Here is a 25,375-nt window from a genome sequence, read left to right as displayed (position 1 = left end):
TCTGTTCTGTTCTTATTTCTATTTCTATTCTTCATTTCTGTTCTATTCTATTCTATTCATTTCTTTTTCTATTCTATTCTATTCTATTCTATTCTATTCTATTCTATTCATTTCTTTTTCTATTCTATTCTATTCATTTCTTTTTCTATTCTATTCTATTCATTTCTATTCTATTCTATTCATTTCTTTTTCTATTCTATTCTATTCTATTCTATTCTTCCATTTTCTATTCTATTCTATTCTATTCCATTCCATTCTATTCCATTCTATTGTATTCCTCAATATTCTATTCTATTCCATTCCATTCTATTCATTTCTTTCTATTCTATTCTATTCTATTCTAATTCTATTCTTATTACTTATTCTATTCTTTTCTATTCTAATTCTATTCTATTCTTTTTTCTAATTCTATTCTTTTTTATTTCTTCTATTTTTATTTCTATTTCTATTCTATTTTATTCTTATTTCTTATTCTTTTCTTTTCTATTCTATTATATTCTATTCTTATTTCTATTTCTATTCTATTCTATTCTTATTTCTTCTATTCTATTCTATTCTTATTTCTATTTCTATTCTATTCTAAATATTTTTGGGGCCTAGCTAACGGCAGCCGTGAGCCAAGCCCGACTTACTTGAAAAAGCTAAGCAGTTGCTGGAACTGGTCAGGAGTTGGACAGAGGCCACCAGAAACCCCCCCCCCCCCAGCTACAAAGCAGCCTCAGAAACCTCCCAGGAGAAGCAAAGGGTCCACCAACTGTGTAGGGCAATTGCCCAAAATCCCTCCATCCGCGTGACTCTGAGGTCCCCTAAAGTGGGCCATCTTCTCCCACACAAGGTGTTCTCCGGATATGTTGGGATGGCCAAGGATGACGTTCCCCCCTTGGCTGGATGGAAGCTTGCTGGCCGGTGAGTTGCGTTGTTGAAGCAGATCTCCTGCTGAGCCAGCTGTGAAAACACAACAATGCAGCTGCAGGAAGCAATTTTTCCCCTTTCTCTCGTCTGTCTGTCTGTCTATCTATAAGTATCTCTCTCTCTCTAATCTATCTATCTATCTATCTATCTATCTATCTATCTATCTATCTATCTATCTATCTATCTAATTATCTGTCTGTCTATCTAATTATCTATCTGTCTGTCTATCTATGTCTCTATCTGTCTGTCTGTCTCTTTATCTATCTATCTATATCTATCTATCTATCTATCTCTTTATCTATCTATCTAATTATCTGTCTATGTCTCTATCTATCTGTCTCTTTATCTATCTATCTATCTATCTATCTGATCATCTATCTGTCTGTCTGTCTATGTCTCTGTCTGTCTGTCTGTCTCTTTATCTATCTATCTGTCTGTCTGTCTTTCTGTCTATGCCTATCTATCTATCTATCTATCTATCTATCTATCTATCTATCTATCTATCTATCTATCTATCTATCTTTCCGTCTGTCTATCTATGTCTATCTGTCTGTCTGTCTCTTTATCTATCTATCTATCTATCTATCTATCTATCTATCTATCTATCTATCTCTCTTTATCTATCTGTCTGTCTGTCTCTCTCTCTCTCTCTCTCTCTCTTTCTCTTCTCTCTCTATTTCTCTGATACACACAGATAGTCCTCGACTTGCGACAGTTCTCTTTGGATGAACACAGTCCTTCCATCTGTGCTCTTCTGTCGTTCTGCACCTTCCTCTCCCCTCCCTCCTCTCTCCCCCTCCCCCTCCCTCTGCAACCCTTGGAGGGAATTGCCTGGGCCGGCCTCTGCTGCCTTCTTCCTTGGGCCTCCATCTCCCACTCCAGGGCTGCGTCCCTGATCCCCCCTCCCTCCCTCCCTGCCTGCCCCTCCCATGTGACCAGCCCAGGACTCTGAAGGAGAGACCCCCGTGGCGGGTCCCAGCCTCCCCCTTTGTTTGACCCAGCAGCAGCTCTGCAGGAAGAGCTCTGGGCACCCCCCCTCCTCCTCCAAGGGATTTCCCAACCAGCTCAGGAAACAAAGTCTCCCTTGTTTTCCACGCCAGGGTTGCTTAAAGTTGCCCACTTCCAGAGGGCTGGACTTCAACTCCCAGCATTCCCCAGCCAGCCATGAGCTCGGCCCTTTCCTTTTTGCAGATGTTTCGGTAAAACTGGGTGACCTCATCAGTGCTGTTCAGCATCGTCAATGATGTTACCCAGTTGGGCCATGAGACGTCTGGCAAGGAAACCACCCAGCTCAGAGAGCACCAAGGACCCCACAGTCCTCCTCCTCCTCTTTTTCTTTTTCTTCCTTCTCCTCCTCCTCCTCCTCTCCACAAACCCCATTCCCTTCTAGCACTGATGACGTTACCTAGTTGGGTCATGAAACGTCTGCAAGGAAACCATCAAGCTCAGAGAGCACCAAGGACCCCACAGTCCTCCTCCTCCTCCTCCTCCTCCTCCTCCTCCTCCTCCTCTCCACAAACCCCATTCCTTTGTAGCACTGATGATGTTACCTAGTTGGGTCATGAAACATCTGCAAAAAAACCACCCAGCTCAGAGAGCACCAAGGACCCCACAGTCCTCCTCCTCCCTGCAAACCCCTCTCCCTTCTAGCACTGATGATGTTACCTAGCTGGGTCATGAAATGTCTCCAAACCATTAACAACCAAACTCAGAGAGCACCAAGGACCCCACAGTCCTCCTCCTCCTCTTCCTCCTCCTCCTCCTGGCAAACCCCTCTCCCTTCTAGCACTGATGATGTTACCCAGTTGGGTGATGTAACGTCTGCAAGGAAACCAGCCAGCTCAGTGAGTGCGAAGGATCCCAAAATCGTTGTTGTCATCTTCCTCCTCCTCCTCCTCCTCCCCCCCACTCCCTTCTAGCACTGAGCTCAGAGTGCACCAAGACCCTCACAGTCCTTCTCCTCCTCCTCCTCCTCTCCACAAACCCCACTCCCTTCTAGCACTGATGATGTTACCTAGTTGGGTAATGAAATGTCTGCAAAAAGATCACCCAGCTCAGAAAGCACCAAGGAACCCATAGTTCTTTTCCTCCTCCTCCGACTGATGAAGTTACCTAGTTGGGTAATGAGATGTCTGCCACCCAGCTCAGAAAGCACCAAGGACCCCACAGTCTTCCTCCTTCTCCTCTCCTTCCCCTCCTCTTCCTCCACTCCACAACCCCTCCTCCCTTCTAACACTCCCTTCCTCTTTGCAAACCCCCCTCCCTTCCAGCACTGATGATGTTACCCAGTTGGGCCACGAAAGGTCTGCAAGGAAACCGCCCAGCTAAGAGAGCCCCAAGGACCCCTGAAGTCAAGATAATATTGACTGCCTCCCACCAATGAGAATCTATGGGCTATTGACGGACACAGTTTTCCAGATGCAACTAGGATGTTCTTTTCTACTTCCCTTTTAAATGGTACATTGCAATTGTTGCAGAAAAACTACCCTGGACTGTCGTTGGTTTCAGCTGGATTTAGCTTGTCTCACAGACAGCCTTTCTCGGCTCCCAGTGGATCAAGCTTGACATAATACTCTATCTCCGTGGTGGCGAACCTATGGCACGCGTGTCACAGGTGGCACGCAGAGCCCTCTCCGTGGGCACGCGCGCCGTCGCCCCAGTCCTGGGCCTTCAGCTGGGTTTTATAAAACCTTTTCGCTTTAGGCTTCCACCGCCGTGTCCCCCCCCCAAAAAAGGTTCATTCAATCCATCAATTTCAACTTCTCATGGGAAAAAAAAAGATCTCGCAAAGTTGGGATTGATGGATTGAACTTTTTAGTCCCGCCCAGTCTGCCGTGACCACCGCAGCCACGCCCACCCAATGGGCCACACCCACCCCATGGGCCACGCCCACCCGGCACCCGACGATACGGAAGTGGGATTTGGGTTGCAGTTTGGGCACTCGGTCTCTCAAAGGTTCGCCATCACTGCTATATATAGAAGAAACAGCTGTCTGTGTTACAGAATTTACAGAATGACAAAGTTGGAAGGGACCTTGGAGGTCATCTGGCCCCACCCCCTGCTGGAGTGTTGAGGGGGAATCATAGACTCCTAGGCCCGGAAGGGACTTTGGGGGTCATCTAGTCCAGGGCTTTTCCACCTTTTCACCCATCGTGCCACTTTTAGGATAGGGCAACATCCGAGGACCACCAGTCGCCTAGCAAGGCGTCAAAAACTTGATGACCAAAACAAAAAAGGAAAAAAGTGATGAAGTACAGGTAGTCCTCGACTTACAACGGTTCGCTTAGTGACTGTTGGAAGTTACAATGGGACTGAAAAAAGGGCCCCCCAAGCCACAGCCGGGCAAGACACCTGCTTGCCCGCCCGGCCGCGTTCTTCCTCCTGTCCGAGGTTTTCATTGTTGTGAGCATTTCTGTTGAGGTTTGGCAGAGGTGTGTGTGTGTGTGCGAGTGTGTGGTTTTTATTCCCCCTGTCTGCTGGGTGGTTGCAGCAGGGTTTGGTCCCTTCACATGACCCTGGGACACTGTGACCGTCATAAATATAAATCGGTGGCCAAGCATCTGAATGTAAATCACAAGACCCTGGAGAGGGTGCATCATTCCAGCTGATCGGCGCTTCTTCTGGGCTCAGCAGAAGCACCTGGATCAGCGCTGAGCTCCAAGTGGATCCTGGCGCTGATCCTGATGCTTCCACTAGTCCTGACAGTCCTGAAGAAGCGCCGATCAGCTGGAAAGAGGCACTGATCCTGGGGCTTCCGCTGAGCCCTGACAGCCCTGCAGCTCCAGCCGTCTCTTGCTCAGGCTTGTGCGGTGCTGCCAGCGGTTCAGCTCATTCCCCTCCCCCGCTACCCCTTTTCTAGGATGGTCGCGTACCACCTGCCAGGTGCCAATGGACCACAGGTGGTACCGTACCACTGGTTGAAAAGCCCTGGACTAGTCCAGCCCCCAGCCCCTGGAGCCTTCATACCATCCCAGACCTATTAAAAATGCTCTTTTGCGACCGGAGACGGGAATCCACTGCAAATTAAGAGAGGGACTTGTCGCAGGAGGCCATTAACAGTGGTATATTGATATATTGTAGGGCTTTTTCCTAAGAAATTGCGGCAAATCGTTAATTTACATGTGCTTACATTGAAAAAAAACAAACAAACAAACAGTGCAGCCAGGTGCTTCGTACAACAGGACATCATCACAGAACATACAATGAAGACTGTGAAGGAAGGAAGGAAGGAAGGAAGGAAGGAAGGAAGGAAGGAAGGAAGGAAGGAAGGAAGGAAGGAAGGAAGGATAAAATGGAAATGAAGGAGGGGAAGAGAGACCGAGGAAAACACAAGACAGGAGAGACAAAGATAAATACACAGCGGACAGATCCTGGCCAGACAGATTCGGATTCCCAGCTTGGAGGGTTTTTGTCCGAGCAGTCTTTATTTACAGATATTTGCGCCCCCCCCACCCCCCCACCCCTTTGCCGCTGGGAAATAAGGCTAGAAAAATAATGCAAGAGGCAAGGAAAATCCCAGGCAGGTTGCTTTCGATGGGACTCGCAAAAGCCACCCAGCTGCTGGGCCCACACCGTCTTTTTTTTTTCTCTCTCTCTCTTTTTCTTTCTTCCTTTTTGCAAAACAAAAAACGAAAAGAGGAAAGAGACGGATGGAAAAGGCGTGACCGAGAATGCGGCTTGCGGTGGGTATACAATCTCCCTCTCTCTCTTTTTGGTTTTTCAAAAAGAAGAGCTGGATGAAAAAAAAAAACCCACTTTTTTTTTTAAAAAAAAAGAAAAAAAAAAACACCTTAAAAACCGAGCCAGCGTATACTGGCAGTTTGGAAAAAAAAGGGCTAGGGATTGTTCGGAGGGGTGGGGATGAAAGAATGTGAAAAAAGGAAGGCGGGAAAGAAAAAGGAAGCTTTTTTTTTAATTATTATTATTATTATTGGCTTTTAAAAAAAAATAAACGCCTAACCCCGTTTGTAAACCTGGAGGGGAAAACCGGGTTTGTCCCGTCTCTTCCCGTTAAGGAGAGCTGGTCGTCGTCTTCGCTTCGTGACCGTTGGAAGTTACCACGGCACTGAAAAAAAGCGACTCGTGACCGTTTCTCGCACGTACGACCGTCACGTGATCCAAATTCAGACTCGTATTTGTGACGGTCACGGCGTCCCGGGATTCCCCTTTCGCGACCTTCCGACGAGCGAAGTCAGTGGGGAGGGGGGGGAAGCCAGATTCGCTTAACGCCCGGGTGACCGACTTAACGGCTGCGGTGATTCACGTAACGACTGTGCCAAGCCAGGTTGTAAAACGCGGCACAACTCACTGTAGCAACAGAAGCCACAGACATTTGGGGATCAATTGTGGGCGTATGTTGAGGACTACCAACGGCAACGAGAGGAAAGGCCTGCCGAGAAATTGGGGAGCAGCGAAAGGGGGCTGCAGACAAGCCAGCTTTTGGCCAGGATGGAGTGGGTGGGCTGGGACGAGGGAGAGAGGGAGGGAGGACCGAATCCAAACCAGCTTGTTAGCAAGGCAGCTCTGGGGGGGGGGGGGAGCAGGAATCCTGGTGGGTAGGTGGGTGGGAGGGAGGGAGGGGGGGCTGATGCTCGGAGCCTGGCTTGCATGGGGGTCTTTTCCTTCAGGTGGGGGGGGGACCCCAGAGCTTTTAAGAAAAGCAAACCTGCTGGGAAATGGAGACACCCCCCCTTGGCCATGAGCAAGTCTACCCTGGGGGTCTCCTCAGTCTCTCTTGTGATCCTGGAAGCGGAGGGGGATGAGATGGGCAAAGGACCCCATCATGGAGGGTCTCTCCTCCTTGCTGGTCGTCTCCTCTCGAAGCAGCCCCTTCCCCAGTCCAGAGTTGAGGGTCTCCAGGCCTCTGTTGACCGTCACCCTCCTTCAGCCCCGGAGAGGGAGATCCTATGGGATGCGCTCAACCAGCTTGGAGGTCGCCAGGGATGAGGAGGTTTTGGAACCCAGGTCTTGTGCACCGGGCCCAGGCGCCCCGTGGAGGGTCTCGCAAGTCCAAGTGCCGGTCGCTTTGCGTCGTCGTCCTCCCGTCTCCGATTCACATGGGCGGGACGAGGAGTCCCGACAGGCCTGGAAACAAGAGAAGGTCTGAATGAACCCCACGGAAGTTCAGTGGGCCACACCTAGGTTGTTCATAGCCTGTTTTAGGTGTGCGTCATGTATGTGTTTCACTTTGAGAGCGGGCAACTAAATTTCGTTTTTTGACGTGTGCCGTTGTGCCCGCAGTCAAACAAAATGACAATAAAGGTTATCTTATCTTATCTTATCTTATCTTATCTTATCCTATCCTATCCTATCTTATCCTATCCTATCTTATCCTATCCTATCTTATCTTATCTTCTCATCTCATCATCTCCTCTCCTCATCTCATCTTATCTTATCTCTTAATAAGGACACCGTTAACAGAATAACAGAATCGGAAGGGATCTTGGAGGTCTTCTAGTCCAGCCCCCCCCCTGCTCAGGCAGGAAACTCTACACCGTTCTAGACCAACGGCTGTCTGATCTCTTCTTAAAAACTTCCAGTGTTGGATCACCCATAACTTCTGGAGGCAGGTCGTTCCCCTGGTTAATTGTTCTGACTGTTAGGAAGTTTCTCCTTAGTTCTAGGTTGCTTCTCTCCTTGATTCGTTTCCATCCGTTGCTTCATGTCCGGCCTTCAGGGGCTTGGAGAATAGCTTGACTCCCTTTTCCTTAGCTGTGCTACTCCCTTTTATTCGATTGGCTTTTGAAAGCCAATAGAAGAGACTCTCTTGAATAGAGTCTAATTCTATTGGCTTTCCAAAGCCAATAGGAATTGTCCAGGCTGTCTCTGCCCTGCTGAGCCCGCCAAAAATCCCATTCTGCAAACGGTGCTGCACCAGTTGAGTAGTCCTTGACTTACGACCGGCTGAATAGTCCTCGACTTACGACCGGTTGAGTAGTCCTCGACTTACGACCGGTTGGGGGTCGCGGCATTAAAACGGTTGAGAACCACTGAACTAGACATACCCAATTCCACAGTAGACATACCATCATGACTCTGGAGATATGGTGAGCTTCATGAGCCCGGCCTGGGCACCGCCAAATTCGCACACAGGGCTTCGATCTGCCCAGGGTGCTTTTTCCAAAAGGCAATTGGACTTTCCTGTTTTTTTTTTCCTTTAAGACGTTTCGCTTCTAACCCAAGCAGCTTCTTCGGTTCTTCTCCAGTTAGAACTGAAGAAGCTGCTTGGATGAGAAGCAAAATATCTTTAAGGAATAACGAAGAAAGTTCCAGTTGCCTTTTGGGGGGAAAAAAGCACCTTTGATCTGAAGAATTGAGAATCTCCATAGACATCTGACCAGGTTCTGCAGGGTCTCTTAACCTCGATTGAACCCAAGTGTGAGCGGGTTGTTTTTGGCACCGTGTCCTCAAAGGGCCCCCCCCAACACACACACACACCAGGGCAGGCTGTTGCAGAGGGGTTGTTTGAGGGGAGAGGAGCAGAGGAGAGAGAGAGGGAATGGAGAAGGCAAAGCAGCAGAAGGAGAGAAGGAACATACTGTGATTAAGAATAAGCCAATCCTTGGAGTGACCGAGACGCTGTTTGAAACTTGTCTGCAGAATCCTCAAAGGGTTGGTCTAGTTGGTGGGATTGAGCAAGCAGCGAGGGGGAGGGGAGGGGAGGGAAGGGAAGGGAGGGAGGAAGGAAGGAAGAAAGGAAGGAAGGAAGGAAGGAAGGAAGGAAAGAAAGAAGGAAGGAAGGAAGGAAAGAAGGATGAGATAGATGAAATGGAGAGAGGGAGGAAGGAAGGAAGGAGAAAGAAAAAGGAAGGAAAGAAGGATGAGATAGATGAAATAGAGGGAGGGAGGAAGGAAGGAAGGAAGGAAGGAGAAAGAAAAAGAAAGGAAAGGATGAGAGATGAAATAGAAGGAGGGAAGGGAGGGAGGGAGGAAGGAAAGAAGGATGAGATAGATGAAATAGAGGGAGGAAGGAAGGAAGGAAGGAGAAAGAAAAAGGAAGGAAAGAAGGATGAGACAGATGAAATGGAAGGAGGGAGGGAAGAGAGGGAGGAAGGAAGGAAAGAAAGAAGGAAAAAGAAAAAGGATGGAAGGAAAGAAGGATGAGATAGATGAAATAGAGGGAGGGAGGGAGGGAGGGAGGGGAAAAAAGGAACGAAAGATGGATGAGACAGATGAAAGAGGGAGGGAGGAAGGAAGAAAGGAAGGAAGGAGAAAGAAAAAGGAAGGATAGAAGGATGAGACAGATGAAATAGAGGGAGGGAGGAAAGAGGGAGGAAGGAAAGAAGGAAAGAAAGAAGGAGAAAGAAAAAAGGAAGGAAGGAAAGGATGAGACAGATGAAATAGACGGAGGGAGGAAAGAGGAAGGAGAAAGAAAAAGGAAGGAAGGAAAGAAGGATGAGATAGATGAAATAGAGGGAAGGAGGAAAGAGAGGGAGGAAGGAAGGAAGGAAGGGAGAAAGAAAAAGGATGGAAGGAAAGAAGGGCGAGATAGATGAAAGAGGGAGGGAGAGAGGGAGGAAGGAAGGAGAAAGAAAAAGGAAGAAAAGAAGGATGAGACACATGAAATAGAGAGATGGAGGGAAGAGAGGGAGGAAAGAAGTAAGGAGAAAGAAAAAGGGAGAGAGGCAGAGAAGAAGGGGAAAGAGAGAAAGGGAGGGAGGGAGGAGAGAAAAAGGAAGGAAAGATGATACAGATGAGACAGGAAGGGAGGAAGGGAGGGAGGGGAATGAGAAAAAGGAAAGGAGAGAGGAAGGAAGGATGAAATGGAGGGAGGAAGGGAGGAAGAAGGGGACAGAGAGAAAGGAAGGAAGGAATGAAGGAAGGAGAAAAAAGGGAGGAAGGAAGGATGAGATAGATGAAACAGAGAGAGGGATGAAGGCAGGGAGCAAGGGAGAGAGGTAGGAAGGGAGGAAGGGAGGAAGGAAGGAAGGAAAAAGCAAGAAAAGAGGAAGGCCAAGAAATAAAAATAAAAAGAAGAGTTAGAGAAGCAATAAAAAACTGCAGTAAAGATCCACGTGAGACTCTAGGAAGACAAGAGAAATAAGGGGCTTGATTCCAATTAATAAAACACCTTATCCTGGATTTAAATATAGGGAACCATTAAAGAGCCCCCCCCCCAGAAGCTTTTGATCACTGAATAATGCAAATTTCCCATTCCTACCAGCACTAAGAGAAGTTCAGGGGGGGGGGTGCACCGTTCTAGGGTGTTCAGACGAAAGGGGACTAGGGAGAGAGAAAGGAAAGAGCACCACAAGGAAATTCCTGAGAAGAAGCTGCTCCATCTGGTAGCTCTTCAGCTTCGTGGACTTTGTTGGGTCGGACTTCGTTGGGTCGGAAACAAAACTGGTGGTGGACTTTGTTGGGTCGGAAACAAAACTGCCCATGGAGGGTTTGGAGGAATTCCAATCTCTGTTACCAATCAGCCCAGACAATAGACCGGTCCTCATTGAGGCCCAGTTGGCTGAAAGCGCTTTGTTTGAAAAACAAGAGCAGGAGATGCTGGGTGAAAGAACATTTTAAACTCCCCTCAGCCTGACCCACTCTTTGGGGTGAAAAGGGGGCCCAATCAACCCTGTTTTGCTCCCCAAAAGTGGATTTATTTCTGTCCATCCGGGTCCCGCAACCACTTTGGAGGCGATAGGCCAATTTCACTTTCTTTCAAGGAAAGGTTCTCTGCTTAGATTTTTAACATTTCTTCAGCTGTTTTTAAATCCCCTAAAACCACTTTTCTGGTTCACCACGTGAGAAGTGACCGTCCTGGCAGCGTTTTTCAACCTCGGTCACCTTCAATGCCCAGAATTTCCCAGCCGGCGGCGTCACGCTGCCGAGATCGAAACACGCTGTCCGAGGCTCTACAGGTAGTCCTCGACTTACGACCACAACGCAGCCTGACGTTTTTGTCGTTAAGTGAGACACCCCTTAAGCGAGTTTTGCCCCATAGTTTTGCCCCCGCCGTTCAGGGAATCGCTGCGTTTGTTAAGTGAGCAAGACGGTCGCGAAGTGGATCCGTCTTCCCCGTTGATATGGCTTGTCAGGTCACCGAAAGGGATCACATGACCTCCCTGGGCACACAGCGACTGTCGTAAATATGAGTCGGTGGCCAGGTGTCCGAATTTTGACCACGGGAGCCTGGGGAATGCTGCGACGGTCGTAAAGTGTGGAAAAAAAACAACGATCATCATTCGCTTTCCTTTCAGGGCTGTTGTAACTGTGAACAGCGGCGCTAAATGAAACCGCCGTTAAGTCGAGGACTACCTGTACCGGGGGGAAGAGGACGAGCTTGCGAGGGTCGCCAGGATGGCTAACTCTGGTTGAAGACAAGCCAGCTTACCTTGCAGGCCGGCCCCGTTGGTGCTGGCGCAAGGGGGGGGCGGGGAGGCCTGGGGCCGCACAACGGGCGCAAAGGCGCTCTTCTGCTTGACGGCCGAGATCATGTTGATCGGAGAGAAGGAGAAGACGCCGGCAGGGGTGGAGGAGGCCCCCAGGGGTGGGCTGGATGGCATGACTGCAGGGAGGGGGGGGGAAGAGAAGGACAGGGGTCAGTGGGGCAGAGAAGGGGGGGGTCTCCGGTCCTGGGAGGGGAGGAGGCGGCTGGCCTCCCCCTCCTCTTTTCTGCATCGGTGCCTTCTAGCATGGATGATGTTACCTCGTTGGGTCATGAAATGTCTTCAAGAAAACAAGCAAGTTCAGAAAACAACAAGGGCCCCACAGTCCTTCCTCCTCCTCCTCCTCCTCCTCCTCCTCCTCCTCCTCCTCCTCCTCCTCCTCCTCCTCTTCTCCATAAACTGCCCTGCCTTCTAGCACTGATGATGTCACCTAGTTGGGTAATGAAATGCCTGCAAGAAAACCACCAAGCTCAGAGAGCACCAGGGGCCCCACAGTTGTCGTTGTCCTCCTCCTCCTCCTCCTCCTCCTCCTCCTCCTCCTCCTCCTCCTCCTCCTCCCTCCCCCCCTCCTCCCCTCTCCTTCTCCCCCCCTCCCCTCTCCTCCTCCTCCTCCTCTTCTCTGCATCAGTGCCTTCAAGCATGGATGATGTTACCTCATTGGGTCATGAAACGTCTTCAAGAAAACAAGCAACTTCAGAAAACAACAAGGGCCCCACAGTCCTTCCTCCCTCCTCCTCCTCCTCCTCTCCATAAACTGCCCTGCCTTCTAGCACTGATGATGTCACCTAGTTGGGTCATGAAACGTCTGCAAGGAAACCACCCAGCTCAGAGAATACCAAGGACCCCACAGTCGTCGTTGTCTTCCTCCTCCTCCTCCCCCCTCCTCCTCCCCCCTCCCCCCTCCTCCTCCTCTTCCTCCTCCTCCTCATAAACTGCCCTGCCTTCTAGCACTGATGGTGTTAGCTAATTGGGCAATGAAACGTCTTCAAGAAAACCACCAAGCTCAGAGAGCACTAAGGACTTCACAGTCCTCCTATTCTTCCTTTCCTCCTCCTCCCCCTCCCCCTCCCCCTTCCTCCTCCTCTTCATCCTCCTCCTCTCTGCAAACCCTCTTCCCTTCTAGCACTGATGATGTCACCTAGTTGGGTAATGAAACGCCTGCAAGAAACCCACCAAGCTCAGAGAGCACCATGGGCCCCACAGTCGTCGTTGTCCTCCTCCCCCTCCCCCTCCTCCCCCTCCCTCTCCTCCTCCTCCTCCTCCATCCCTCCCCCCCTCCTCCTCCTCCTCCACCCCTCCCCCCTCCTTCTCCTCCTCCTCCTCCTCCTCTTCTCTGCATCAGTGCCTTCTAGCATGGATGATGTTACCAGTTGGGTAACGAAAATGCCTGCAAGAAAACCATCCAATCAAAGAGCCCCAAGGACCCCACAGTCCTTCCCTTTCCTCCTTCTCCTCCCCCTCCCCCTTCTAGCACTGAAGATGCTACTAGTTGGGTAATAAAATCCCTGCAAGGAAACCCCCCCTCCCCAGTCAGAGAGCACCAAGGACCCCACCCTTGTCCTCCTCCTCCTCCTGCTCCCAAACCCCCCTCCCTTCTAGCCCTGATGATGTGACCCAGTTGGGTCATGAAACGTCTGCAAGAAAACCACCCAGCTCTGACAGCACCAAGGACCCCAACAGTCCTCCTCCATTTGTCCTCCACCAAGGTCTTCTCTGGTGTCCAGTTTTGGGGTTGGGCTGGGGTCTTCCAAGGGGGCTAGACAGAGATTTTTCCAGACCAGGAAGTCTCCCCCAGACGTTTGCTCTCTGCAGAAGAGGTCACGTCCATTCCGAAGGTGGTTCCCTTGCATGGGTTGGTGATGGCCATCAAAACCGACCAAGCCTTAGTTTTTCAATAACTTATATATAAATCTCAATATTTTATAGATTGTATTTTTTTTCTTCTCTTTTCTTATATTTCTTATTTTTATTTTATCTTATTTTACTTCTCATATATATATATATATATATATATATATATATATATATATATACATCTTTTCCTCTTTCTTTTCTCTTTTATTCTTTTTCTTTTTAAGCATTTTTCTTTTTTAATATTTATGCTTTTCTTTTTTACATATATATTATTGTTAATTATCTTATAAGTTTATGAAATGTATTTACGTATATTTATGGTTTATACTTTTTTAATTTCTTTTTAAGATTTTTAGAAATTTTAATTAAGCCTATATTCAGCTCTGGGAAGGTTGGGGGGATGGAGTGGGAGGGTTGGGGTGGTTGGGTAGGGTTGTTTTTTGTTTTTTATTTTTTCTTTTCCCTATTTGTAAAAATTTTAAAAATTTTCAATTAAAAAAAAAAAAAACCAACGATCAAGCCGGGCACAAAATTTTGATGAATCGGTTCCATTAGATACTTGGGAGATTATTTGGGTGAGGAATGTCAAATTTACACAAGCCCAAAACTTAAGGGAGAATTTTTATAAAATGTTTTATAGATGGCACCTTGATCCACAAAAAATGTCTCTTGCAGCCTAAATGTTGGAGATGTGGTCGTCTGGACGCCACTTATTATCATATTTGGTGGTCATGTAAAAATATAAAAGCTTTTTGGATTAAGATATGGTGGAATATTCAAAGAATTTTTAAAAGAAGGATAAAATTTACTCCACAATTGTTTTTGTTGGGTATTGTTTCCGACTGTGACAGTAAAGAAACTATATTAATGTTAAATTTAATCACAGCGGTTAGGTTGTTAGTAGGGCAATGTTGGAAGAAGAAATCTTTGCCTACTTTTCAAGAATGGTTTCTTAAAGTTTCTTATTTAGCGGAAATGGCAAAGATTTCGGAAATGGCAAAGATCAATCGCAAGAGAAGTATCTCTTGGTATGGAAAAAATGGATAAACTTTATACCATATAAGTACGATATAAATAAATATTATTTAGCTTTTGAATAATTTATATGTAAAGTTTAAGGTATTTTTTAAATATTTTTTTTCTTTTTTTCTTGTTTCTTTTTTTTCTTCTCTTTCTGTCTTTTTAAATATGGGTGTTAAAGTATTTTATAATTTGTTTAATTATTGTAATCAAATTTGTATATGTTTTATTTGTGTTAAAAAAATTTTTTTTTCTTTCTTTTTAAATTTTAATTAAGCCTGTATTCAGCTCTGGGAAGGATGGGGGAGGGTTGGGTTCGGTGGGGAGGGTTGGGGGAGGGGATTTTTTTTGTAAAATTTTAAAAATTTTCAATTAAAAAAAAACAAAAAAAAAAAAACGACCAAGCCTGGAGTTGTCTATGGAGGTTCTCTGCTCTCCAGGACAGGGCGTGGTTGCTTTCCCAAAAGGTAACTGGGCTTTCTCGGTGAGTTCTAGTGTGGGGAAAAATGCACGCCCGCAGCAAACTGCCGTGCTTTCCCCCCCACCACCACAAACCTCATAACCCTTTGATACCCTTTGTCCCAGTGAAGCAGCCAGAAATTTCCTCCCCTTTTGACTTAAGGCCTCACCTCCCTAAACAGATAATATGCTTAAGTTCCTTCCTATCTCTTCCTGTCTTTGTCAGTTCTTTCTCCTTTTGATCTACCTGCATTTGTTCTTACCTGGTCTTTGACCATGTTACTAGAAAATAGTTGCTTATAGGAAGGAATTTTCCAGTGAAGAAACTTTAGGTCAGCATCTCATGGTTAAACTTATGAATTGTAAAATGTCAGCATTTAATGGTAAAGCCTATGTATGTAACAAGTATAGAAGAAGCAATAAACTCAAGAGTTTGTCAAGCTGTGTCCTGCAGCTTCAAACCTCTGCTCAAGATATGCCTGCGTCTTTTTCTTAGCGTCTGACATTCTACTTCGGCCTTAGCTGTGAGAGCCATCTGGATTGACTTTGGGCCAATCACTGGGAAATGTTCTAGTCCTGCCTTAGCCATGAAAAACAGCTGGATAACTTTGAGCCAATGACAGGAGAGGGTGAATTCTAGTGCTACCTAAGGCATGAAAGCCGGCTGAGTAACTTTGGCCCAATCACCGGGAGACGGTGAGTTCTAATCCTGCCTTAGCAATGAAAAACAGCTGGATAACTTTGAGTCCATGACCAGCACATGGTGAATTCTAGTGCTACCTAAGGCATGAAAGCCGGCTGGGTGACCTGGGGCTGATCACCGGGAGACCGTGAATTCTAGTTCTGCCTTTGCCATTGAAAGCCAGCTGACTTTGGGCCAAGCACACCCTCTCAGCCCGACTCACTTCACTGCGTTCTTGTTGTCGTTGTCGTTGTGAGGATAATAGGAAGAGAAAGATGTGTCGGAGACCTTTGCCCGCCTTGAATTATTTGTGAAAATAACAAACAAACAAACAAGCTGGGAAGTAAACAGATTTATAGACCAACAGCCCTTCTGCACAGAGAGGTCTTTCTCCATTCTATATAGCCCCGGCTCACAAAACATCCCCAAAGTTACACACAAGCCTTTGTGTGAACCCACCGCAAGCAAGGAATCCAACCGGTGCCCAATTATCAGTCTCGGTCAGACCGCCGCGATACTCACTAGCGTAGGGAGAGTTGGCGGTGGAGCCGTTGAGAAAACTGGGGGAGCCTGGCACCCCAAGACCAGTTATGGTGGTCCCCGCGTAACCGTTCATGCTGGAGGTGATTGTGGTGTAGTTACTCTGCTGCGGGGTGGAGCTGGGCACGTAGCCCCGGGGCGAGACGCTGCTTGCGCTGCGCGGGTATCCTGCAAATCAGACCACAATTCCGCACCGTTCATTTAGGGACCGTTTCGAAGTTACGACGGCGCTGGGGAAAGTGACTTAGGACATCCCCCTGGTCACGGGACCGAAATTCGGACTCTGGGTAGTCATTTGTGACGGTCGTAGCATCCCGGGGTTACGTGACGCCCCCTTCTGCGACCTTCTGATAAGCAGTCAATGGGGAATCCAGATTCACTTAACAACCAAGTTATTAACAGCTGTGGCGGGAAAGGTCGTAAAATGGGGGGGAAAAAACCTCACTTGACTCATGTTTCACTTAGTAGCATCAATTTTGGGCTCGTGACTCTCTGACCCACCCTACGTCGGAGGGCGCTTAGGGATGGATCGACAAATGGAGCCTCCAGCTTTAGGAGCAGTCTACCCCTCCTTCCAAAGGCCAGATGAGGACGGTCAGCTGGGATGGATCCGACGACCGGTAGTTCTCGCCTCGTGCCCACAATTAAAGCCCCAAATTTAAGCCATTGCGTTTGTGAAGCGCCACGCCCACCTGATCGCCTCACTCAGTGACGGCAATCCTGGCTACCCTTGCGGAAGCCATCATGGCGGGGGGTGGGGAGGGGGATTGCAATGGCCGTAAGTTCGTACGTTCCTCCATTCAGCACTCTCGTAATTTCAAATGCTTGTGGAAGGAATTTATTTATTTATTTATGACATTTATATACCGCTTTAAGTGCAAGCACTCTCTAAGCGGTGTACACCAGTAAGCAATGTATATATATATATATATTTACATTGCCCCCAACCATCTGGGTCCTCATTTTACCTACCCCGGAAGGATGGAAGGCTGAGTCAACCTGGAGCTGGTGAGATTTGAACCGCTGACCTGCTGAACACAGTCAGCTAAAGTGGCCTGCAGTACTGCACTCTAACTGCTGCGCCACCTCGGAATGGCCGGTAAGTGAGGACTTCCTTGGCCTACCTTGTTCCGAGCCCTGAGTGGACTCGCTGATGTTGACGGCCAGCTGGCTCCCAAAGGAGTTGACGCCCATCATGCCCGCGTGACCATGGTTCCCGGACAGGGACGTCAGCTGGTTCGGGTTGCGTGGGACGCTGTACAAGGCTTCGGCGATGTCCGCGGCCCGCTTCAAGATAATGTCCTGGGTGGGGGCAAGAGGTCAACCCCGCGTCAAGGTTTCGCGGCTTGGATCCCTCCCTGCCCAAACCTTGTGTGCCTCGAAAGTGCTGGGAATGCAACCGGCTGGGGATGCTGGGTGCGGAAGTCCCAGCGTACCTGGGAAGGGTCTCGGGTCTCGGACGGAGGCCTTCAAAAGGGGATCGGAGAGTTTGAAGGACGGGAGATTTCCCAGGGCCCAGCAGCCAAAGACTGCCCAAAAGAGGGAAAGGGGCTGGACCGGGAAAGAGCCAGGTTCGAATCCTCCTTCAATATGGAGAATCCCTGGTGGAAGAAAATCCCTAGGGGGGGGATCCCTGGCGGTCAGCGTCGGCTGCTGACGGAAAAGCAGACATTAACTCTAATGATTCCATACTCTAAAAGGCATGGCTGGGACAGGATGGGGCAAGATCAGTTGGGACCCGCAAGATGTCAGGTTAGGAAAATGGAGGTGGTGAGTTCTAGTCTTGCCTTAGGCATGAAAGCCAGCTGGGTGACTTTGGGCCAAACACCAGGAGACGGTGAGTTCTAGTCCTGCCTTAGGAATGAAAGCCGACTGGGTGACTTTGGGCCAATCACCAGGAGACGGTGAGTTCTAATCCTGCCTTAGGAATGAAAGCCAACTGGGTGACTTTGGGCCAATCACCAGGGTCCACCTATTCTCCAAAGCCCCTGAAGGCAGGAGAAGAAGCAACGGATGGAAACCGATCAAGGAGAGAAGCAACCTGGAATTGAAAGAGAAACTTCCTAACAGTGAGGACAATTAACCAGTGGAACAGCTTGCCACCAGAAGTTGTAGGCGCTCCATCACTGGATGCTTTCAAGAAGAGATTAGACAGCCAGTTGTCTGGAATAATATAGGATGCCCTGCTTGAGCAGGGGGTTGGACTAGAAGACCTTTGCGAAGCCTTCCAGCCCTAGGATTCCTTATTCTAAATCCGGGATAGGCAACCTTGGCTCTTTTATGATTCATGGACTTCAACTCCCAGAATTCCTGAGCCAGCATGGCTGAGCTTGGAAACCTCTCCCTTTCCTCTCAGCATGGCTGGCTCAGGAATTCTGGGAGTTGAAGTCCACCAGTCATAAAGCGGCCTAGCCTAGGCCAGAGGTAGGCAACCTTGGCCCTTTTATGACTGGTGGACTTCAACTCCCAGAATTCCTGAGCCAGCATGGCTCAGCTTGGAAACTTCACCCTTTCCTCCCAGCATGGCTGGCTCAGGAATTCTGGGAGTTGAAGTCCACCAGTCATAAAAGAGCCAATGTGGCCTACCTCTGGCCTAGGGCCTAGGCCGCTTTATGACTCGTGGACTTCAGCTCCCAGAATTCCTGAGCCAGCCTGGCTCAGCTTGAAAACCTCTCCCTGTCCCCTCAGCATGGCTGGCTCAGGAATTCTGGGAATTGAAGTCCACCAGTCATAAAAGAGCCAAGGTGGCCTACCTCTGGCCTAGGCCTAGGCCGCTTTCTGACTCGTGGACTTCCTCCCAGAATTCCTGAGCCAGCATGGGGGAACTATGGCCCCCTCATGACTTGTGGACTTTAATTCCCAGAATTCCTGAGCCAGCATGAGGGAAACTTTGGCCCCCTCATGACATGTGGACTTCAACTCCCAGAATTCCTGAGCCAGCCTGGCTCAGCTTGGAAACCTCTCCCTTTCCCCTCAGCATGGCTGGCTCAGGAATTCTGGGAGTTGAAGTCCAGGAGTCATGAGGGGGCCATAGTTCCCTCATGTTGGCTCAGGAATTCTGGGAGTTGAAGTCCACCAGTCATAAAAGAGCCAAGGTTGCCTACAGCAACCTCCTCTTCCGAAACCCTGTTTCTGCATCAAACGGTGAGTTCACACTGTCAACCTTATCCGCTTCAAACCCAACCCTGCTTAGCATGTGGCGCAACGGGCCCATTCTAACTTCTGAAGCATGATGGGTGTTAACGTATAGCGAAGGCCCCGATGCTGACTTTCCCATCTTCTTGGTGGGCGGCTGAGAATTTGGCCCTCCCGGTCTGTTGCCGGTCACCCTTGAATGGGTGTGGAAGATTTACACCCTGGAAGGGAAGTGTGTGTGTGGAGGGACTTTGGCCCATAAAACCACACCTCCCACCTGCTTGATCTGACCTGACGCCTCCGCAGGACCGTAGCTAACATCCGGCCAGGTGTTGTGAGCCATGACTGAGCTGTGAAAACACTGGCTGAGTCCCTGGATGGGGGTGAGGAAGCAAGGAGCTGCTCTAAGCTGGGTTACGCAATCAGCCTGGAATTCCTGATGGGAAACAGATGTTGGGAGCCAGATATTTGCATGGACCTAGCCAGAAATCTCTCTCTCTCTCTCTCTCTCTCCCTCTCTCTCTCTCTCTCTCTCTCTCTCACACACACACACACAAATTGGCAGGAGTAGAACTCACTGTCTCCTGGTTCTGGCCTGGGGCCTTCACCACTATAGCAAAGTGGCTCTCTTTATATGACGGAGCTGCATGCCATACAGCAGGCAGATAGATAGATAGATAGATAGATAGATAGATAGATAGATAGATAGATAGATAGATAGATAGATAGATAGATAGACAGATAGACAGATAATGAATAGATAGATGGATAGATAGATAGATAGACAGACAGTCAGATAGATAAGATAGATGATGGATGGATAGATAGATAGATAGATAGATAGATAGATAGATAGATAGATAGATAGACAGATAGATAAGATAGCTAGACCAACAGACAGATAGATAAGAGATGATGGCTAGATAGATAGATAGATAGAGAGAGAGATAGAGAGATAAATGGATGGATGGATGGATAGATAGACAGACAGACAGACGGTATAGATAGATAGATAGATAGATAGATAGATAGATAGATAGATAGATAGATAGATAGATAGATAGATAGATAGATAGATAGTTAGATAGATAGATAATGGATGGATAGAGATAGATAGATAGATAGATAGATAGATAGATAGATAGATAGATAGATAGATAGATAGATACCGACAGATAGATACCGACAGATAGATAAGATAGATAATGGATGGATGGATAGATAGATAGATAGAGAAAGAGAGACAGAGAGAGAGATAAATGGATGGATAGAGATAGATAGATAGATAGATAGATAGATAGATAGATAGATAGATAGATAGATAGATAGATAGACAGATAGATATGGACGGACAGACAGATAGGAGACAGTATTCCCTGACTGATCAGAGGACCATGACTGACCACCAAGCATCATCAGTGCCTAGATGACCAGGCCCATCAATGACCACGGACAACCTGAAGGTTAAACCAAAGCTGGCCTCTCTCTGCTCTTCCCCAATGCCAGGGCGAGGGGGGTGAGACTTACTTGGTTGTTGTGGGGCATCCCATACAAGGCCTCCACCAGATCCGCCGCTCTCTTCAGCAGGACCTCCTAGGAGAAGAGAGACAGGACTATGATGAAGAACCCATCCCGTTACAGAAGAACGCTTTGGAAGACACAGGATTTTGAGGGGGAAACAACCCAAGATGGTTGAACAAACTCTAGCTGTGCTTGCAATCTAGCTCCCCATCAAGCTTAACCCAACTTAATTAATTTAATTTAATTAAAGCTGCATTGATCAGCTTAATCCCAACCTGGGGTTAAGGAGAAACGTCTGGAGAACAATTAACCAGTGGAACAGACGTTGCCTTCAGAGGGTGTTTCATCACTTTGAAGAAGAGACCGGACAGCCATTGAATAGCAGAATAGCAGAGGGCCTCCTGCTTCAGCAGGGGGTTGGACTACAAGACCTCTTAAGGTCCCTTCCTGCTCTATTCTTATTTGATCGATTGAGATCAGGCCCGTGAAGCTGTGAAGCAGGGAGATCCAACCTTAGCAACTTGGAAGACCCGTGGACAGGTCTTCAACGCCGCCAAAGTTGCCACACCCTCGCCGTAAAGTAGAATTCACGGAGCAGCTTAAAACAGTGGTGGCGAATCGTGGAGCGACCGAGCGCCCAAACTGCAACCCAAAACCCACTGAGGCATTGTCGGGTGCTGGGTGGGCGTGGCCCATGGGGTGGGTGTGGCCCATGGGGAGGGCGTGGCCCATGGGGAGGGCGTGGCGGCGGTGGTCACGGCAGACTGGGCGGGACTAAAAAGTTCAATCCATCAATTCCAACTTTGCGAGATCTTTTTTTTTCCCCCGCAAGAAATTGAAATTGACGGATTGATTGAACCTTTATTTTATTTTTTTGCACACGGCGGCGGAGGCCTAAAGCAAGAAGGTTTTATAAAACCCAGCTGAAGGCCCAGGACTGGGGCGACGGCGCACGTGCCCACAGAGAGGGCTCTGCGTGCCGCCTCTGGCACCCGTGCCATGGGTTCGCCACCGCTGCCCTAGACCAGTGATGGCGAACCTTTTAGAGACCGAGTGCCCAAGCTGCAACCCAAAACCCGCTTATGCATTGTCGGGTGCTGGGTGGACGTGGCCCATTGGGTGGGTGTGGCCCATTGGGTGGGCGTGGCTGCAGTGGTAACAAAAAAGTTCAATCAATCAATTCCCACTTTTTGAGATTTTTTTTTCCTACAAGAAGTTGAAATTGATTATTGAACATTCTTTTTTTGCACACAGCGGTGGAGGCCTAAAGCGAAAAGGTTTTATAAAACCCAGCTGAAGACCTAGAACTGGGGCGTCGGCACGCGTGCCCACGGAGAGGGCTCTGTGTGCCGCCTCTGGCACCCGTGCCACGGGTTCGCCATCACTGGCTTAAAAGAAAGTCAATGGCCCTTCACACCATCCAGCAGAGCCCCCTTCTTCCTCTCCCGCAGGCCTTCCAGATGCATTGTGGTCCTTCTCTGATCTTCCCAGAGATCCTGGCCGAAACATCTGGCAGGCGCCCAGGGCCGGAAGGGTGCTCTGCAAGGATCGGACAGCTGAGGAGAGCGTCCACCCCTGGAAGGCATGCAGCGCATTACGACCAGGCCAACGCTTTGTGCATTGCAACACAGGACTCACTCCCCCCCCCCCAACCCCCGGGAGTCTGCCTACTACTTTGGCTGCTCAGCAACTCCATCCGTGGAGATGGGATCCTCCCTTGGGACAGTCCTGTCCCCTGTCCAAAACCTTGCCCAGGGTCCTTCTAACCCAAGGAGAAGGTCTGCAGGCCAAGAATCAGGGTTTGGGGGGGTGGGGGGTGGGCGGTTGGGTGGATATTACGGTTTGTGAAACAGGGCAGCTCCTCAAAGCTCCAATTTTTCCGGGCTGGAGTTAGTCAATGTGGGAGAGAAATTGAAGGCATCCGGAGAAGGCTGGGCGGCATTGACCCAGCGGGCGGCCAACTCTTCTCCAATTTTGGGGATTGTTCTTGGATTGTTGTTGTTGTTGTTGTTGGGCGGTGTTGTTGCTTTTGGTTGGATCACAAAGCCATCGCTTTGCTGGGATGGGAACTAAACTGAAAAATCACTCTGGCTGTGCAAATTTTTTCTCCTCTTTCTTCTCCACCCCCCCCCATCCTCCTCCTCTTCTTCTTCTTCCTCTTTCCTCCTCCTCCCCTCCTCTTCTTCCTCCTCCTGCCCTCCTCCTCCTCCTCCTCTCCTCTTCTCCTCCTCCTCTCCTCCTCCTCCTCCTCTCCTCTTCTCCTCCTCCTCTCCTCCTCCTCTTCTTCTTCCTTTCCTCCTCCTCCCCTCCTCTTCTTCCTCCTCCTGCTCTCCTCCTCCTCTCCTCTTCTCCTCCTCCTCTCCTCCTCCTCCTCTTCTTCTTCTTCTTCCTCTTTCCTCCTCCTCCCCTCCTCTTCTTCCTCCTCCTGCCCTCCTCCTCCTCATCCTCTCCTCTTCTCCTCCTCCTCTCCTCCTCCTCCTCCTCCTCCTCTCCTCCTCTTCTTCTTCCTTTCCTCCTCCTCCCCTCCTCTTCTTCCTCCTCCTGCCCTCCTCCTCCTCCTCCTCTCCTCTTCTCCTCCTCCTCTCCTCCTCCTCTTCTTCTTCCTTTCCTCCTCCTCCCCTCCTCTTCTTCCTCCTCCTGCTCTCCTCCTCCTCTCCTCCTCCTCCTCTTCTTCTTCTTCTTCTTCTTCCTCTTTCCTCCTCCTCCCCTCCTCTTCTTCCTCCTCCTGCCCTCCTCCTCCTCATCCTCTCCTCTTCTCCTCCTCCTCTCCTCCTCCTCCTCCTCCTCCTCCTCTCCTCCTCCTCCTCTTCTTCTTCCTTTCCTCCTCCTCCCCTCCTCTTCTTCCTCCTCCTGCCCTCCTCCTCCTGCTCTCCTCCTCTCCTCCTCTTCTCTTCCTCTTTCCTCCTCCTCCCCTCTTCTTCTTCCTCCTCCCTCTCCTCCTCCTCCTCCTCTTCTTCTTCTTTCCTCCTCCTTCTTCTTCCTCCTCCTCCTCTCCTCTTCTCCTCCTCTTCTTCTTCTTCCTCTTTCCTCCTCCTCCCCTCCTCCTCCTCTTCTTCTTCTTCCTCTTTCCTCCTCCTCCTCTTCCTCTCTTCTCCTCCTCCTCTCCTCCTCCTCCTCCTCCTCTTCTTCTTCTTCTTCCTCCTCCTCCTCCTTCCTCCTCCCCTCCTCCTCCTCCTCTCCTCTTCTCCTCCTCCTCTCCTCCTCCTCCTCTTCTTCTTCTTCCTCTTTCCTCCTCCTCCTCCTCCTCTTCTTCCTCCTCCTGCCCTCCTCCTCCTCTTCCTCCTCTTCTTCTTCTTCCTCTTTCCTCCTCCTCCTCCTCCTCTTCTTCCTCCTCCTGCCCTCCTCCTCCTCTTCCTCTCTTCTCCTCCTCCTCCTCTCCTCCTCCTCCTCCTCCTCTTCTTCTTCTTCCTCCTCCTCCTCCTCTTTCCTCCTCCCCTCCTCCTCCTCCTCCCCTCCTCCTCCTCTTCCTCTTCCTCCTCCTGCCCTCCTCCTTCTCTTGTTCTTCTTCCTCTTGTTCTTCCTTTCCTCCTCCTCCTTCTCCCCCTCCTCCTTCTCCCCTCCCCCTCCTGCTCCTTCTCCTTCCCCTCCTCTTCTTCCTCCTTCTCTCCTTTTCATCCTTCTCCCCCTTTTCTTGTTCTTCCTCTTCCTCCTCCCCTCCCCTCCTCCTCTTCTTCCTTCCCTCTTCCTCCTCCTCCTCTTTTCCTGAACCCCTAAACAGCTGATCCCACCCGACCGGGGAGCCTAGGGTTGTGCCCTGCCCTGGGAAGGAGATTGGCAGTGGAGAAGTATGAAATACGGTGATGGACGGATGACAGTCCTTGCCTCGCAGTCACTGCTTTCGCAGCCGTTCAAAGTTTGGCCTGGAAAAAGGGCTCTCCCCATCAGTCTCTGCCCTGGCGTCACCTGACCAAAACTTGGGCCCTTGGCAACCAGTGCAGGCAGCCCTGGACTTACAACCGTCCGTTTGAGTCGTTAAGTGAATCTTGACGCTGCTGGTGGCGAGCCAGCCGGGAAGGTCACCAACGGCGATCGGAAGACCTCCAGGACACCACAACGTTTGTCAAAACGTGCCGGTGGCCAAGGCCCCAAATTCGGATCCGGCGAACCGCAGGGGTGCGACAAAAATGGCCATCAGTGCGAAAACCGGCCCCTTTTTTTCCAGCGCTGTCGTAACTTTCCACAGCCGCAAAACGAATCGTTATACGTCGAGGACTACCAAGGGTCCCTCTTTGGATCCGGTGACCCTGGGGAGGCCGCGCCAGTCGCAGCGTGCGAGGGCCAGTTGTGTGACACTTCTTTCCCCCCCCCCTTCCAAGGCTGGTCATGCCTTCAAGCGGTCGCTAAATGAATGGCCGTAAGTGGAGGACTCCCTGCAATCCCGCTGGGAGAGCAACGCCCTCCCTCACCCGAGGCGCAAGGCTTTCCTTCCTGAACTCGAACCCCCCCCCGCTCAACTTTTCCTTCTCCCGGCTTCCCGACAACCGAGAGGCCAACCGGGCTGGTCGGGCGCTGGGCCGTCCATCAGGACCTCAAGGCTATTGGATTGCTGTCAAGCTAAGTGCCAACAATCACCGGGCAGTTGCTCTCCCCCGATCGATACCGTAATGGAGCAGGGAGGGAGGGGGGGGGCCTGCCAGGCGGTTTTGCCACACTGAGCCCCCCCACACACACCCCCGCAGTGATTGGAGCAGGGAGGGAGGGGGGGCCTGCCAGTCGGTTTTGCCACACTGAGCCCCCCCCCACACCCCTCCGCAGGGATTGGAGCAGGGAGGGGGGGGGCCCTGCCAGCCATTTTTGCCACACTGAGCCCCCCCCTACACCCCCGCAGGGATTGGAGCAGGGAGGGAGGGGGGGCTCTGCCAGCTGG

At 49.7% G+C, this 25,375-nt stretch overlaps 1 protein-coding gene across 3 annotated transcripts in view; it reads right to left on the bottom strand.

Annotated features, from left to right (window-relative positions):
- Positions 1-4,960: 4,960 nt before the first annotated feature.
- LOC120319710 (transcription factor COE1-like) overlaps positions 4,961-25,375 on the bottom strand; it is a 90,721-nt gene continuing 70,306 nt past the window's right edge. The window contains exons 13-18 of one of the 3 annotated variants that reach the window (XM_039368820.1): positions 20,515-20,580; positions 16,977-17,154; positions 15,835-16,020; positions 11,243-11,416; positions 8,451-8,529; positions 4,961-6,996 (exon numbers count right to left, since the gene is read on the bottom strand). In XM_039368820.1, coding sequence (XP_039224754.1) covers positions 8,456-8,529; positions 11,243-11,416; positions 15,835-16,020; positions 16,977-17,154; positions 20,515-20,580 — 678 coding nt within the window. In that variant the 3' untranslated portion in view covers positions 4,961-6,996; positions 8,451-8,455. Of the gene's footprint in view, positions 6,997-8,450; positions 8,530-11,242; positions 11,417-15,834; positions 16,021-16,976; positions 17,155-18,867; positions 19,424-20,514; positions 20,581-25,375 lie in introns of those variants that run through there. The other 2 variants (XM_039368821.1, XM_039368822.1) reach the window with 2 other exon arrangements.

This window comes from Crotalus tigris, unplaced genomic scaffold, assembly GCF_016545835.1.
Source record: "Crotalus tigris isolate CLP2741 ecotype Arizona unplaced genomic scaffold, ASM1654583v1 scf7180000020941.558017, whole genome shotgun sequence".
Lineage (NCBI taxonomy): Eukaryota > Metazoa > Chordata > Lepidosauria > Squamata > Viperidae > Crotalus > Crotalus tigris.
Note: the sequence above shows the minus strand (reverse complement) of the source record. Positions and strands in the feature narration are given on the sequence as shown.